Source organism: Sorghum bicolor, chromosome 9 (genome assembly GCF_000003195.3).
Source record: "Sorghum bicolor cultivar BTx623 chromosome 9, Sorghum_bicolor_NCBIv3, whole genome shotgun sequence".
Classification (NCBI taxonomy): Eukaryota; Viridiplantae; Streptophyta; class Magnoliopsida; order Poales; family Poaceae; genus Sorghum; species Sorghum bicolor.
In genome coordinates this window covers 53,499,088-53,516,877 of record NC_012878.2, presented here as the reverse complement: position 1 = coordinate 53,516,877, position 17,790 = coordinate 53,499,088, and the positions used below count along the sequence as shown (strand labels likewise).

General features: G+C 43.4%; 2 protein-coding genes across 2 annotated transcripts; one reads left to right on the top strand and one right to left on the bottom strand.

Annotated features, from left to right (window-relative positions):
• Positions 9,455-11,043, top strand: LOC8077038. Its single transcript, XM_002441260.2, has 2 exons — positions 9,455-9,998; positions 10,138-11,043. Exons 1-2 carry the CDS (start codon positions 9,839-9,841, stop codon positions 10,827-10,829), a joined length of 852 nt encoding a protein of 283 aa, XP_002441305.1. The 5' UTR covers positions 9,455-9,838; the 3' UTR covers positions 10,830-11,043.
• On the bottom strand, positions 14,107-17,523 carry LOC8077037 (putative disease resistance protein RGA3). The gene has a single exon (XM_002439951.2). The coding sequence runs from the start codon at positions 17,434-17,436 to the stop codon at positions 14,107-14,109; it is 3,330 nt and encodes a 1,109-aa protein (XP_002439996.2). The 5' UTR covers positions 17,437-17,523.

Sequence of the window (17,790 nt, the reverse complement as noted above, 5' to 3'; positions counted from 1 at the left end):
CGGCGGGGTCCAGGTGCGGGCGCGGCAGCGGCAGCCAACCCCCGTTGGGCAGGACTAGGCACTTGGTGAGCTTGAGGCCATCCTCTACCACGCGCGCGAAGGCCTCGTCCATGGCTGTCCGCCCGGAAGAGGAGCAACGGCTGGGGAGCGAAGGCAGGAGGGTGAGGAAGCGGTGGGAATGGCGGCCAGCAGGGGCGGATCAGTGGGAGGAGCACTGCATCACGCGGAGCCTCCGTGCGGTGGCGGGGTTTGGAAAGGATAGGGTCCTCTTGTTGCTGGGACCTAAAACTAAAATTTAGGAGTAGGACCCTAAATAAGAGTCCTATGAGAGTGATTTTTTTTTCAAGTCTTTAAATTTAGAATAGAAACCTAGTAGAGACTTAGGGCTGGAGTTGCTCCTAGACGGCCAGATTTGACGATCTGGTCCTTCGTCATTTTAGACTACCGTATGACAATACAGGAGTTATCAGGAGCATCCGGGAAGAGAGCATGGGCTCTTATGGACATATAGTTCAGGAAATTAGAGGTAGATTACGCGAGTTCAACTTTTTTGATTTTGTTCATGAAGGGACGCATCAACATGTGTCCATCACACGCAGTGGCGTAGCCACAGGGTATGCCACGTATGCACTGGCATACCCTGCAGCACCGGCAACTAGAGTGTTATATATACGTATAACAGTATAAACATCTGTATTGTAAAGTGTAAAAAGAAAAAAACATATGTAGAATTCTGGTCATCACGCCACCACGAAAGGCCCATGTGGTAGCCCACGCGGCAAGTTAGGAAGATAGTATAATCTAAGACATTTATATCCCTTCAAAAGCATCAAATAAAATAGTCAGAAAATAGCAACTAAGTCTCTGATTCTCTTCTATGGTTATATTTCAATTATGGATGGTTTAGTTTAAACCATGAATTTAAGTTTTATCATGTTACTTAGTGCATATATACCAAATCACATTGTTAATTTTAACGAATTGCTAAAATAAATTTAGCAAATTGTATATGAAATTTTTTGGATGGCATACCCTATACTGAAATCCTAGATTCGCCACTGATCACACGGATGGCGTTTGATGACCATGTCTTAGCTAGAAGTGGTGTGTCCGATGGACTTGGTAGGCATGTTGACGATGTTTGTATACGCTCAAATGCTCAATAAGATTCAAAACCTTTTGGATTTAGATATTGTAGCACTTTCGTTTATGTTTGACAATTGTTATTCAATTATAGACTAATTAGATTTAAAAAATTCGTATCGTAGATTATAGGTAAATTGTTCAATTAGTTATTATTTTATGTATATTTAATATTTTATGCATGTGTCTTAAGATTCAATATAATAAGAAATTTTAAAATGTTTTTGGATTAAACAAGGGCTAAAGGTTTCGCTTCTCATAAAAGAAAAAGCAAAGAAGCAGTGCATGCGGGGCGGATTGTTAAAGTAGCCCATCAATCTGCCTTGCAAAATCAACGTTCGCGGTCCAGCGGCAAGTCCGCCAAGTCCAGTGGACAACACAAGAAAGAAGCCTGTTAAGAACCCGCAAGAACTGTCACGGACGTTCTTGATTCCCCTGGGTGGCGAACCCCTTGTTGCAGTAGAAATGTAATAGGAACGGTAGAATGTAAAGTGAACAGTTGTCTTTATTGATGAACAGTGAATATATATATATACAAGCCCCCGATGGGGCAGTTCCCAGAGTGGAGACCCGCTCCCACGATCCCCATATCCGTGCCAGGAAGAGTAGGAGCGTGAGAGAGGAAACCGTCATTAGCAGTTGCTAATTGTCCACTAATTGATCACTTAGAATATTAAGAATATTCTTAACACTCCCCCTGATCAATTATCTTCTTTATTTGTTCATCATAATTGTCACCATCATTTATCCTTCGAAAAACCCTGTGGGAAAAAACTTAGGAATGCTTTGATATATCAGGATAAAACTCCTCAAAACCCAATGGGAAAATAAAGGAGAAACACCGTGATAATCATTATAACAATGTCTTAAAATATCATCTCCAAAAAAAACCTTTAATGGGAAAAACTGGATGATATGACATATATATAATGCTGATATTGCCTCGTTAAAAACTTTATATGAGAAAACTTTAAAGTAAAACTCATACAAAGAAAAGAGCGCAATATAATACAAATGAATCATTTATCAAGAGATACTCCCCCTGATTTCTGCAAGTCCCTAAGCCTTTTCATACCAATTCCTTCAACATATTTGTGAAACATAGAATATGGTAGAGACTTGGTGAACAAATCTGCTAGATTATCACATGACTTAGTCTGCAGAATCTCAATTTCCCCATTCTTTTGTAACTCATGGGGATAAAATAATTTTGGAGTAATATGCTTTGTTATGTTGCTCTTGATATACCCTGATTCCATTTGTACAACACAAGCAGCATTATCCTCAAAGATAATTGTTGGTGTATCAAGTGCACCAATTCCACATGATTTTAATATGTGGTCTACCATTCTGCGAAGCCATACACACTCTCGTGATGCTTCATATAATGCTATAATTTCAGAATGGTTGGTGGAAGTAGACACTAATGTCTGCTTGGATGATTTCCAAGAAATTGCTGTTCCACCATTTAAAAATACAAAACCAGTTTGGGATTTACCATTATGGGGATCTGATAAATATCCAGCATCTGTATAACCCAATAAATTTTGATCTTGATTTTTGCTGTAAAATAATCCAAGATCCCTTGTACCATTGAGATACCTAAATATGGTCTTAACTCCAACCCAGTGACGCTTGGTAGGAGTTGCACTGTGTCTTGCTAATAGGTTAACTGCAAAAGCAATATCCGGCCGGGTACTATTAGCAAGATACATAAGTGCTCCGATAGCACTTAGATATGGGACTTCTGGTCCCAAAATCTTTTCACCTTCCTCCCTAGGTCTGAAAGGATCTTTCTCTATGTCTAAAGACCTTACAACCATGGGGGTTTTACATGGGTATGCTTTATCCATATTGAATTTCTCCAACATTTTCTGGATATAGGCAGCTTGGTAAATAAAAATCCCAGATGAAAAATGCTCAAGTTGTAAACCTAAGCAAAATTTGGTTTGACCCAAATCTTTCATTTCGAACTCCGCTTTCAAATGATGACGTGCTTCATTAATATCATGCTCATTGCCAATGATGTTTATATCATCAACATATACAGATATAATGCAAAAACCCTTTTGGGATTTCTTAATGAAGACACATGGACAGTCATCATTATTTGTGTATCCTTTATGTGTAAGGAATTCACTTAACCGATTGTACCACATTCGGCCTGATTGTTTTAAGCCATATAATGACTTCTGCAATTTGACACAAAACATGTTGCGATTTGCCTCAGAATTTGGTATACTAATTCCATCAGGAACTTTCATGTATATCTCAGAATCCAATGACCCATATAAATATGCGGTCACTACGTCCATCAACTGCATAGATAGACGATTTTGCACTGCCAAGGATATTAAATATCGAAATGTTATGCCACTCATAACTGGAGAATATGTTTCATTGAAATCAACACCAGGTCTTTGCGTAAAACCTTGTGCTACAAGCCTTGCTTTGTATCTCACCACTTCATTGTTCTCATTCCGTTTCCGGACAAAAACCCATTTATATCCAACAGGATGGATACCAGGAGGTGTTGGCAATACAGCCGAAAACACTTCCCTTTTTGAAAGCGAGGCTATCTCTGTTTCTATTGCATCCTTCCACTTGTTCCAGTCCGAGCGTTTCTTACACTCTACCATGGATTTTGGATCTGGATCATTTTGAAGGATTTCAGCAATTTGTTCAGAGAAATAAATGTCGACAATTGTAGCTTTACGATCATAGGACTCTCCAGTCTCTATATAATTAATGGCAATTTCATCTACCCTTGATGGATCATCATTATTTCCCAAAATGATTGATCTAGGATTTCTTGATGTCCCAACTTTAGTGTTTACACACATAAGTGGATCAGGTAACATATCAAATCTTTCCAAAAGATATTGATTAGTCACTAGGTGTATATCAACAGAAAGTTGATCTTCGTTTACTACTTTCTTTTGTTTCTTATCTTGCACCTTGGAATTGCCTCTCCCCCTCTTGTTTCCAAGAGGGATTACATGAGTGGTTTTATTTGGTACCTCCACTCTTTCTGGCACATTCCTTGCAGGATAGAAAGATTTAACAACACCTTTATAGTTAGTAAACGCATCTGGCAGATTATTTGCAATATTTTGCAAATCAATAAGTCTTTGAACCTGAAGTTCAGTTTCCATAGTACGTGGATCAGATGATGAAATGCCTTCCGCATTCCAATTAATTTCTCGGCATTCATTTTGGTACATTTCTCCCCCTAATGCCGGGAAATGATCCTCATTAAAAATACAATCAGCGAACCGGGCCGTAAATAGATCCCCTGTGAGAGGTTCTAAATACTTAATGATTGACAGAGATTTAAATCCCACATAGATCCCCAATTTTCTATGTGGTCCCATGGCTGTTCGCTGAGGTGGTGAGATGGGCACATAAACTGCGCACCCAAATTTACGCAAATGGGAAATATTTGGAGGATCACCACGTACTAATTGTAAAGGGGAATTATCATGATATGCAGTTGGTCGTAGTTGGATTAATTCAGCAGCATGCAGTACTGCGTGACCCCAACATGAAGTAGGCAACTTGCAATTCATCAACATTGGTCTTGCAATGAGTTTAATTCTCTTTATTAAAGATTCAGCCAAACCATTTTGAGTGTGGACATAGGGTACAGAATGCTGAACCTGAATTCCCATTGCCATACAATAATCATTGAAAGCATGAGATGAAAATTCAGCAGCATTGTCCATTCGAATTGTTTGAATTCGATGTTCAGGATAATGTGACTTCAACTGTATTAGTTGAGACATTATTTTAGCAAAAGCATGGTTTCGTGTCGATAAAAGACACACATGAGACCATCTTGTAGATGCATCTATTAATACCATGAAATACCTGAACGGTCCACATACAGGTTGAATCGGTCCACAAATATCCCCTTGAATTCGTTCAAGGAATTTTAGTGGTTCAGTTTTGATTTTAAGAGTTGATGGTCTTAAAATCAATTTCCCTGTAGCACATGCAGTGCATACAAAATCCGAAGATTGTGGGAATTTTGCTTTATGCAAATTGTGACCAAATGAATTGCCTATAATTTTTCTCATCATTCCAATTCCTGGATGACCAAGTCTATCATGCCATGTTTGGAATAAATCAACATTTTGAAAAATTATCTTGTATGCAACATGAGATATTGGTTTTATGTATGTATAGTACAATCCAGATTGGAGGGATGGAATTTTCTCACAAACTTGTTTGCCAAATCCAGTAAGTTTAGTAAAGAGAATAAATTCTTCTTTATTATCTACATGTGTTTCCACATGGAGACCATTCTTACGGATATCTCTATAGCTTAAAAGGGTACGGGTTGATTCAGGAAACAATAATGCATCCTCTATCATTAATTGTGTACCCATAGGGAGAACAATAGTGGCTCTACCTGAACCAACTATCAGAGCATCACTTCCAGCGATGGTCATAACATTTCCTTCTCTTTTCTTAAGAGTCTGGAAATATTTCATCTCCCTAAGGATAGTGTTTGTGGTTCCACTATCTACAAGACATAATTCCTCCATTGGATTGACATCAGATGACATCTATAGTGAAATAAGAATGCAATTAAAATTCTTATAAAACATATAGAAATACATACACAACTTAATTTATTACAATACCAACATAAGAGTATGACATTACAATACATATAGTTCCACAATTCTCATCTCACAAACAAGTTTGTACAACTCAAGGCACATAGAGTTTGTACAACTTAATTTATTACAACACACTTGCATCTCTAATAAAATAATTAGATAGATATCAATTCTGGATCGAGACTTTAATTGAAATCTCCAAACATGTCATTGGAAGTGAACTCCATGATCATGTCATCCCTTCATGGAAGGTTCTCAATTTGGTGAGCATTGTTGTTCTTTGCTTCCACAATAGCCTTGCTTGAACAACCCACTTCCTTTGTGGCCTCAGAAGCAAGATTGAAGTGTGCTTCAATTCCTGGTTCTTTTGCTTTGCCTTGCTTTGCTTCCTTTAAGGACTTTTGGTAAAGTGCAACCAAGTGCTTAGGAGTACGACAATCCTTAGCAAAATGAGAGTAAGTCCCACACCTATGACATTTATTGTCATTCTTGGACTTGCCCTCACTTTTTTGCTTATTTTTACCATTTGGCTTTTGCTTTTTGTTGAATTTTCGCTTCTCGGGCTTGTTCTTAGGACCTCCAGAAGTAGATCCTTTGAACTTTTTATTCTTAACATTATTCTGAACATTATGGACCTCAGGCAGAGGTGTTGCCCCAACTGGACGCTTATGGTGATTCTTCATAAGAAGCTCATCATGTTTCTCAGCCTGGGTTAATGTATGAATAAGTTGAGAATAAATAGTGTAGTTACTAGCCCGATACTGCTGTTGTAAGACTCGGTCAGCGGGTAGCATGGTAGATAGAGTTTTCTCTATCTTATCAGCATCCGTTGGCTCTTTCTCACAAAATTTCAACTTAGAGCAAATTTTATGAACAGCATGATTGTAATCAGCAACGGACTTAAAGTCCTGCAGACGTAAATGATTCCACTCATGATTGGCCTCAGGCCATATGAGTTCCTTTTGCTGATCATAACGCTCTTTAAGAGCAAGCCATAATGTGCGAGGATTTTCCTCCATAAGGTACTCTTGTTTGAGATCCTTATGAATATAGAACCTTAATAACATTAAGGCCCCGTACTTCTTTTGTTCATCTAGCACTACCCCTTCAATAGGTTCATTTATGTGTGCCAAAAGTCCACGGGATGCAAAGTTAATTTTGATATCCGATGCCCAAGTAGGATAATTGTGACCATCTAAAGCAAGTTCATCGAACTCTTTAGCCATGGCCATAGCCTACAAAGTAATACCATTTGATTTAATAAATTTACTCAAAGTAAATTACAATCATGATGGTAAGCAAAATGTTGTAATAAAATGCAAATTAATTTAACTAGCATAGCTCATCCTGATTTAAGATATCAATAGGTAGACAAAGATCATATAATATTCAGGGCAACTCTCAAAAATTTGTATATATATATGGTTAGATAATCTCAAATGTCATAAGACATAGAGTAGATCTTAATAGTAGGCAAATAATTTGCTGTCTTAGCACGGTCTCTGGGCCGAATAATCCAATTATTGAATTAAACGCAGCCAATGCTAAGAACTCTACTACACCATATATAAACAAATTAATGATTAAAACATGGTAATCACTGCAATAGTGTAAGCCATAAATGATCTTGGTCTAATCTTTTATTTTGGGGTATATATTCAGTAGGTAATCATCTAGTCAAAAGGACTTGATTTAGACCTTTGAAAATGTGTGAATAAACTCACTATCTTAGGCACTGTTTTTAGATTAAATAATCAACAGAAAATTTGAATCATAGCCAATGCCTTGAATATTTCAAAAAATTCTCCCCAAAATAAATAATTAAGCTATGCATAAATTAATAGCTGTAATTCATCAGTAATAAACTAATGAATAAACTAACAGAGAGATAGAATATGTGATATAATTATTGTAATGACACAACAAGTATGAGAGTGATCATGAAATAACACAAACATACTAGCATTCTTATATTAGAATCCGAATTTGCATAAGTACAAATAAACAAACACATTTGTACCAGTCCACAATCACATCAGTGTTCTAAACTTTCAAGAATAAAACACTAATACTGATAACTTTGCAGAAATTAGCATAGTCTAATTAAAGATTAAGAACTAATACTGCTGGAATTCACAAATTCGAAATAAAACAGAAAATTAAGATAAACGGCTTCTGGCCCAGAGCACACCGGCCGGCCCGCGAGCAGCCAGCAGGGGGGAGCAGGCCGCAACCTGGGCCTGGGCTGCCAATTCGGCCCAGGCGCGCGCCCCCCCCCACTACCTCCCCTGGCCCGTATAAAAGGGCGGCGGTTAGGGTTGAAACCCTAACCGCCACCACTTCCACCACGGCCAGGCAGGCCGCCGCCGCCGCCTGGGCGCCGCCGTCGCCGGGCGCCGCCGCCTCCGGGTCATGCCGCCGCGTAGGGCGCCGCCGTGCGCTGCCGTAGGCGCCTGCTGCCGACGCCGACGCCGTTGCCCACCAGCTGCCGCGAGCGCCCGAAGCCGCAGGCCGCCACCACCCGTCGCCTTGCCGTCCGCCGTCGCGCCCATGCGTCCAGTGGCTAGCACTGGCGCGGACTGGGAAGGGCGCAACCTCCAGCCCCGGGACCCGGCCGCAATGGACCAGGCCGGTGGCCAGGGGCTCCCCTTCCCTCTCGGGGGCGACTTCAAGCAGAAGGAGGAGCGCGCCCCTCCGGAGAGGAAGAGGCGCCACCACCGACGTGCATTCCCGGGCTGGCGTGCCCGTTCTCGAGTGCCCGGACACGGCCGTTCGCGCGAGGGCTTGCCTGCGCGCGCGCGGACGGGCCGTGCGGCACCGAGATCCACGTACGACGGATGGTTGGGCTCCCGGCCGCGTCAGCGATGTTGACGGCCGGAGGGGTGGTTGGTTGCGGTGGTGGCGGGGCCTGCAGTGCCGGATCGACGACGTCGCCGGCATCCCTGGAGAAGAGGCAGAGCGGAGGTGCGGCCCGGCGCGCTGCGATGGTCGCGAGCGGCCGAGGAGTCGCCGATCCGTTCGGCAGCGGGGTCGACGGGGAACCGGCTGCAGTAGCCGCCTCGTTCGCGGAAGGCGCCGCAGCCGAAGTCGATGGTCCTGCCCTGGTGTCGGTGAAGCCAGGCGGTACGGCCGAAGACGATGGACCGGCCTCCGGGTTCATGGCGGCGAGTGCCACGGGCACCCAGGAGGACGGTCCCGGCGCCCAGGAGGACGGTCCCGGCGCCGTTCCCTGGAACGGGCACCAGGGGAGGTGCTGGACGGAGGCCTCCCCCTGTCGAGGACTCCAGTTCGCCGGTAAACCCATCACTGGGTTAACCGGTGCCACTGGAGCGGAAGCACGGCGACCGCGTCGACGACGACGACGTACGCCCTCCACCGGAGCACCAGCGCCGCGGCTCTCTCCGAGGAGATTCCGCAGTGCGTTGAGGAGGGAGTCCCGGATGTGCTCGTTGTCAAACGGCACTCCGGTGCGGCAGGCGCGGTAGTAGATCATGAAGACGAGGCGAAGAACGAGTTGTGCAGATGGTACGTACGGCCGTGGAGGCATTGTACCTTGGTTTCGCTTTCCAACTCCGGTGATCGCCGGAATCACGAACGGCTCCGGCGCCTGCGCCTGAGGAACTGCTCCCGGCCTTCTCTTCTCAGTGTAGAGCGCTGATAACGTGTTGCAGTAGAAATGTAATAGGAACAGTAGAATGTAAAGTGAACAGTTGTCTTTATTGATGAACAGTGAATATATATATATACAAGCCCCCGATGGGGCAGTTCCCAGAGTGGAGACCCGCTCCCACGATCCCCATATCCGTGCCAGGAAGAGTAGGAGCGTGAGAGAGGAAACCGTCATTAGCAGTTGCTAATTGTCCACTAATTGATCACTTAGAATATTAAGAATATTCTTAACACCCCTACTGCCATCGCACTCGCATCTCTCGTTCTCGTCCCGTCACGCGCATCGGAAGAGTCACGGGCACGGCTGGCCGCCGTTAAACATCTTGCATCCACCGATCCAGCACATCTCTCTCACCCTGCGCGCGAGAAGAGCAGGGCTGGGCGCATCCACCGCCGCAATGCCGTTCTTGAGCCCCCTGGGTGGCGAAGACGCGGACGACTTCTACTTCGGCTACGACGCCGGGTACCACCGCAGCGGCGGCGCAGGCAAGAGCGCCAAGAAGGAGGAGAAGAAGGAGAAGGGCTTCCTCTCCTGCCTCCCCTGCTTCATCCCCTGCTGTACGTAATCCTTCTTATTGCTTGGCTTCAACCACTGCGTTCTTGGTGTTCTTAATTTCCCACCGATTCTTGGCCTCAAACCAATCCCCGTGGTCTTGTTGTTTGATTCTCTACCATCTTGCTTTCCCATGGTTGTCAGCCCCCGGCGCTTCCGACCCCATGGCGCACCGCCGCCTCCTGTCGTCGGACTCAAGCGACAGCGACAACGCGGCCGCCATGGACATCACCGCCGACCTCTCCCGCCTCCGCGAGCGCTACTCCCGCCTGGCCGCCGGCCCGCCCGTCCGCCCCCGCGACGTCCCCGGCCTGGTGGCGCGCCCCGACGACCCGCCGCTCGCCGTGTCCGCGCTCTCCTGGCTCGGCGGGGACCTCCGCCCGTCCTGCATGCTCCTGGCCCTGCTGCCCGCGCTGTTCCCGTCCCTCCCCGCGCACGCTCGCCACGCGCTCTCCGCCGCGGCCCGCCGCCTGAGCGCCCGCGAGGCCGCGCTGGACGGCGAGGTGGCCGAGTACCAGTCCACCTACGCCATGAAGCTGGCGTGCGAGAAGACCAAGGACCGCGTCGCCGAGACGGCCGCCGAGGAGATGTGCAAGATGGCGCGCGCCGCGCGCAGGGCCGACAAGCTGCGGTGGCGCGCCGTGGAGGCCGCCGCCAGGGAGGTGCTCGCGCCGGCGCAGGCGAAGGAGTTCCTCAAGGCCGTCGAGGACGTGTCGGGCAAGGTGGCGCGGCACGGCGCCCGGTGGCACGCGCGCGCCGGGACGCTCACGGTGCCCGTCGAGGCGTTCGAGCGCTTGCGCACCAACGCCAGAGCGGCTGCGGACGATGCCTGGTGAGGTGAGCTCTCTTCTGGCGATGCCAGATTGAGCCATCTTCTTCTGCAGAATTCACCCTGTTCTGGTCATGGCTTGGTACGGCTTACTATGACTTGGATTGCGTCAGAATTAGATGGAACGATCGAATGTACCTTGGTATGGTAACTGCGAGGTTAATTGGATATACTCTAACCTGAAATATGCAATGAAATACTATCGAAATTCACTTTGCCAATATGGTTGATATATATTGTGCGCAGGATGGTTGCGATGAGATGCTTTAGTTGCTCAAGATATGTTCAGCCATTTGCTTCTGTAAACTGGGTTTGTGTTTTTCCATTTACTAGATGATACATCGTGTGGTGCTGTGGAAATTTGTGGAGAAATTGAGGGTAAATTTCAGATAAACAAATGTGAAATAAACTAACAGGGGGAGAGTTTGAGGGAAATTTCAGGTGAACAATAGAGGGAATAGCAATCTGAAATAAAAATGATAGAATAAATTATGTTAGGCCTTGTTTAGATCAAAGTTTTTTTGGATTTTGATACTTTGTTTGTATTTGATAATTATTGTCAAATCATAAAATAATTAGGCTTAAAAGATTTGTTTCACAGATTAGTAAACTGTCCAATTAGTTATTTTTTCAGACATTTTTGTGTTTGTTTTCTGAACATTTACGGACACAGGTGTCGCAAATGACCCATTAAAATAAACTATTTGGCAGTATCGGTAAATAAAAATAGTAGTCCCTAGAAATGCCCTTTTATTTGTCTAACTTGTGGTCTTTATTAAATAATCTATAGCTACTGTTAAAACAGAAAGAATTCTATCATCTGTTAAATTTTACTTCCTACAATACTCTCACGCCACCTCTCCTCTCTACTATCTATGACCAAAGGCGACGATTAAAATGAGAAAGAGTTTGGCGACGATCAAAACCAAATGCATTTTTTTTTTTCTTTAGCTCTACTTTGTGCCGCATTATGAGCATATAAACACTAGAAAATGATACCATTCCCAAGTGATTAGAGTTTAGATAAAATAGGAAATAAAAACTAAACACCTTTATTTTTTTTGGAACAATTATACACCTTTAATTTAATAGAGTTTATTAGAGAATGTGATGTCTGATTTTGAAGTTCAAACTACAACGAAGGAGGCCACGGCCCACTAGCCAGCCCATTCTGTATGTCCTGGATTCCTAATGGGCACACGTATCTTGAGCAGACGGAGAACGAGGGGGCTCAATCAAATGGGATTCGGCCCTATTTCTGCAATCTGGAGATTGCGTGTCAACTGTCACCCGAATCACCCCGAGGGCCGAGGCTCACCGGCGGGGGGCGGCGGCGCTGCGCTGCCTGAGCACCAGCCACCAAACCACCACCTTTCCTAGAGAAGACCAACCACAACCCCGCGGTGCGGCGATGCCCAGCGCAACTACGCCATACCATAGTCGCCGCCGCCATAAATTGGAGCCCGGGGAGGATGAGAAAGGAAGAAGTGCGGGCGAGTCTGCAATGCTCCATTTGCTTCGGAGACGGTGAGCTTGTTGGCTTTTTTTCGCTTATTATCGCGGATTCGCCGCATGTGGATTCGTAAGGAGACCAGCAATCTCCATGGCATTCCTCCACCCATGATGCATTACATTTTGTCGCTATTGAGTGCTCTCTGTCGTTCTCGAAGGCTGCGTGCTTACTAGCATTTGTTGCATCAGGGATGATGACGATTAGTCGACCATCTTTGTTTTCTCTCTCTCTCCGGATTCTAGGTGAAATTTTACAATCCCATGGGAGTTAATTAGAATAGTTATTAAAAAAAAAATCTTTGTACTACAAATTTTACAATTAGATGTGTCCATTCCCATCACGGGAGGTAAAATGGATTTGTATCCGAAAAAAATGTCTGTTTAGCTCCTGAAAGTTGCAATGACACATTTGAGTACCAAGAGGATATACTTTGTGAAATGATAGTGTTCACGGGGTAGAAGAAGAGAAAGTACTAGATAGTAATTTGAGGATGTATACCTTCCACCCTGAACTTCTGCTTTTGCCTCCAAATTTGCTCTCAGTTTTGCAATACAAATGTTCAGGCTAGCCTTACAAGCACCATAAAATTCCTTAAAAAAGAAAAGAAAAGAAAACTAGGTCCTCCGTGATATAACATTTTGACACGGTGGTACTATAAGAGGCACAGGTTCCTGATGAATAGAATGTGGTTTCACAGAAGAAAGAAACTGACATGACTACTTGCCAGTATTCTTGTTTTCATGTTGTCTAGTGAAAATACCTTATTTCTTGAGAAGTATCGAGTGAACCATCTAGCTGTAGGTTCATACATTTGGATACGGCAATCTGATGGTGGATGGAACCTATAAGGTATAATGCTCTTGAAACAACATTCATAATTCAAATGAAGATCTGTACATGAAGAAAAGAAGTATATAAATGAGAATTCCAAATCATTGTTTATGCAGGACAGAATTGCAGATCTTACATATTCAACAGCGAGCTACCCTAAATTAAATAATGAAGTATGAGATATTGTTATCAACATTTTGATAAATATGTTATTACCCTGGATACTTTATGTTGTAAACTTGTTTCTATGCATGCATGCATGGGAAACTTGCTCGTAACATAGTTAAAACCTCTAGTTTTTGCCTGAGAAGATATGACTTGGCCATGGTTGGTGATCTGAAGTAAACTGTTGCCGACAGGCTTTTTGAAAACATTAAACATTAGGTTTTCACGATAGTAAAGGTAAATTGTGTTATCTTTGTTTTCTTTTCAATTTTAGTTTGCTTGTTGTACTGTAAATGGCTATCTCTAGTTGCACTATTCTAAGATATACTGCTACTTGACAAACACAAAGGTTGAAATCTTGCATGTACTACATTGCAACCAATTTTTGTGCAGGTTTGTATATTGGTTCTTTATGATTACTGCTTGGCATATAAAGTGCACTCAAGCATAAGTATGTGCAGAGTACAGAAATGATGAAAAAAATGAGTATACAGCCATTTGCCAAGAATATTAAGTATTCATATCCATGATACACTGTTATGTGTGAAACAGTAGCTGAAGATTCATTGAGTTCGTACCTCTGTTGTGTTGCTATGATGCATTTAGAATAATCTTCTTCTTATGATCCAGTCGGTCATGATACTATCATCTTTCAAGGAGAATATAATTGGTGGAATATTTGATATATTGCATTGGGCCTCATGGGCTGATTATATAGGGTACATAGGACTAACACCTTATGTGGATACACAATGTGGTACTATTCCTATTTACTCTAACAATCTTCAATCTCTATGGTTGGTACATGAGCAATTTTAGGCCAATCTTCACCATCATTTTCTTTGCACCTCTTTGTTAGCAGTGGGCATTCTTTGATGTACAATTCTTTCAGTGATTGTGGGAGGCCCTGTTCTGGCAATCTTGGTATAAGAGGACAGTTCAAAATGGTCATAGCTGCCAAACAAGATGCTGCTTCTATGCCAGGAGGCAAGCATCTTAGGTTGCTACAATGGAAGATCTCCAACTTTTTCAGAGTGGCAGGAAGCTTTACTGGAAAATAGTGAAGGCCGGCACAATCAGTTATGGCAAGATTTATCATTGAGGATATCTCATCGATCTCTCGAAGAAGAGGATTGATTAGATTGGAGCACGAGCTGATGCGTAGATCTTCAAGCATGGAGGGCAGCAAACTATGTTCTTGGGATGGTTCCAGCTTCGGACAATCATGGATATGAATACTCTTAAGAGCAGTCAGGGCACTGAATCCTTCAACTGGCAGGTGAGTTAATTCTGGGCAGCCTGTGATGGTTAATTGTTGCAGTGTTGATAATTTTTGGCAAAACAGTCCTTGCTCTAATGATGTAAGATTTGGGCATTGTTGAATCTGCAGGCATACCAATGATGATGAAACTTGAGAGCTTGGAGTATGTATTTCTGGAAGAATAGCGAACCCAGTTTCAGAAATTTTGAGCTTCACTACTGATGATGGGAAAGAAGGGAATTCTTCTAGTAATGGGCAGTCAATCACTGCAAGTTCTGTGAGCAATGGAAGCAACTGACCATCTTGTACAGAAGCCCAACCTTTTAGGTTAGACATGTCTTCAAATATGAGTTCCTTCAGTGATGGAAACCCCTTAACTTCACTGGTTCCTGAAAACTCTTGGTTGATGTGAACAATGGCATGGAGACCCCCAATATCTAAAAACGTGAGTAGGGGAAGTACTCCAAGCACTGGTAGAACTGAACAGTTTGTACAGTCAGACAGGTGGATGGTTTGCAATTGAGTTAGATTACTTAACCAATTTGGAAAGTATGAGCCTGCAAAGGCCTTGACTGTCAGCTCACTGAGTTCATGATGTGGTTGAAGGTGTTCAAGTATCTTTATGTCTTTATCTACTGTTTCTGAAGTCAAGTGCCTCTTTTCAGACCATATAAGGTGTAAATTGTTGATGTTTGTCTTATTCATTAGCAAAGCTTCGTTAGCCTCTTCCACACTAGCCACACTCTCAAGATTCTTAATGCAGATATGTCCTGTGATCCCCTTCATTGCCTTCAATTCATTGATCTTGTATCCTTTGTCCTTACGGACAACAAATTCCTCCAGCTGTTGAAGGCAAGTCAAGTTCCCTATTCCAGCTATGCCAGTGATCAATTCCATTCTTGCTTCTAGCCATCGAAGATTTACAAGATTGGTTATGGTCTTTGGGAGGTAATCTAATGCATGGCAGTTTTGCAACTTCAGTGTTTGCAGGCTGAACAGCTTACCAATTGATGAAGGCAACATTGCTATTCCAGTGCCTGAAAGATTCAAATATCGAAGCAATTTTAAGTTACCAATAGAATCAGGCAGCTCAGTAATGTCTCGTCGGTTCAGATCAAGCACATGAAGGTACTTCAACTTGAGGAACAGATCACCGGGTATAGAGCTTGTTATCGATTTGTATCCATTTAGTAGTAAAAGTGTGCGAGCTCTCTTAAATCCAAGGAAAGCTTCAAATTGGGTCGAGCTTCTGTTGTCACAAGAGAATGATAGATGCCTGGCACTTCTTTCAAGGCTGCTGCTGTGCGGGGGATCATCCAATCTTTGAAATTCATCAATTGAGACAGACTGTGCTAGGTCATGCATGGCATCATGCATTACATATCCACTTTTGTGATATTGGAAGAAGGATCTGCTTTGTAATTCATCAAAATAGCCACTCCCAGTTTCTTCCATCTTTCCCCTTCCTTGAGGCTGAATGAATCCAAGGGCCATCCAGATTTGAACCAACCTTCTTTTCTCAAAGACATAATCTTTGGGAAACACTGAACAAAACGCAAAACATCGCTTCAGTGTGGCTGGCAAATGGCTGTAACTCAATCTCAGAGCTGGCAATATGTTGTCTGATGGCAATTCCCATATTTCACTCTTTAATATGTTCTTCCAATCTTCCTCTGCATCCCTGGTACATAGTAAACTGCCTACTGCTTTTGCAGCTAGTGGCAGACCTTTCAACTTCTTCACGATGTCCTTGCCTATTATTTCCAGTTCCGGGTGTGAACTGGAGTCACCATCTACAAATGCGTGTTTCTTGAACAACTGCCAGCAATCATTGTTTGATAGCTGCTTTAGATGGTAAGGTGTCATCCCGCCCATTAGTATCCCCACATTCTTATTTCGTGTGGTAATTATGATCTTGCTTCCCTTTCCCCCGCTAACTAGAGCACAGCGATATCTGTCCCATTTTTCAGGATCCTCATTCCATACATCATCAAGGACTAGAAGAAATCTTTTACCTTGCAGCTTTCTTGAGAGGTCTTCTTGAAGCAGGTTCATGTTTGTTGTGGCTGATGAGAACCCACTAGCAACTGATTCAATTGTTTCCTTGGTAAGCTTCATCTCATCAAAAATTTCAGAAACACATAACCACACCCTTAACTGGAAATGCTCCTTTACTCTTTCATCATTGTAGATGAGCTGTGTTAGAGTCGTTTTTCCTAGTCCCCCCATGCCCACTATGGGAATAATAGAAAGGTTGGCATAGCCCGAGTTATTGGGGGCCAGCAATATCTTCATAATGGTTTCTTTATCTTCTTCTCTTCCAAACACACTTGAGTCATCGATCAGTGAACTTGTTTTGGGCCTCTCCTTTATCTCCTGCCTGTCGGTCCCACTGTTCATGTTTGGACCAATAATCTGTCTTTCTTTGATAAGCCTATCGAGTTTCCCCTCAATCTTCCTTATTTGCTGGACAATCTTATGGTTAAATAAACAATTGTTCAACCAAAAACAGCAGAAACAGCTCCTAACCTTCTTCAGATGGTCATGGTTGGATGGACCTTCTAGTTTGGATCGCAGAGTCTCAGCTGCATACTCATCAAGTAAGTCATCCATCTCATCCGCAACACCCTTGAGCTTTGCAAGCCAGCTGCGTGCAACCTTATCCTTCAATTGCCGCTCCTCCGCATCTTCGACATGAGATTGAATTATTGACAGGATGCTCGACAAGCTCTGCAGTTCTTCAGTGACATCTCGAGGGAATTTCAGCTCTCCGATAGTAGCAGCAAGCACTTTCTCAAAGAGTGCCTGCATGAAGGCAGACAGTACAACCTCTCCAATCGGCATAGTGTTTTTCTCCTTTTGGTTGTCTATTGTCTCCCTCCTAGCAGTGCAATTGAGGAATGCGACGAGGTGGTTGAGGCCTGAGGGCACACTGAGTTATCACACTGAGTTATTTCTGCACCATTGACCCTGAAGTCGTTGCTCTTGGTACTTGTAGAATTTAATAACATATTTTTTCTCAAGAAATAAGTCCCTCTCTTTTTTGTCGTGCCATTGCAAGTTCGGCCAAATAGGTTCTGAAAGAACTGTTATCTGATTGGTGACATCTGTATTATGGTCATTTGGATCACGACGTCCAGGCAAAGTTTATTTCATAAAAATAAATCATCCATGTATTACATATGTTTCTTGAAAACA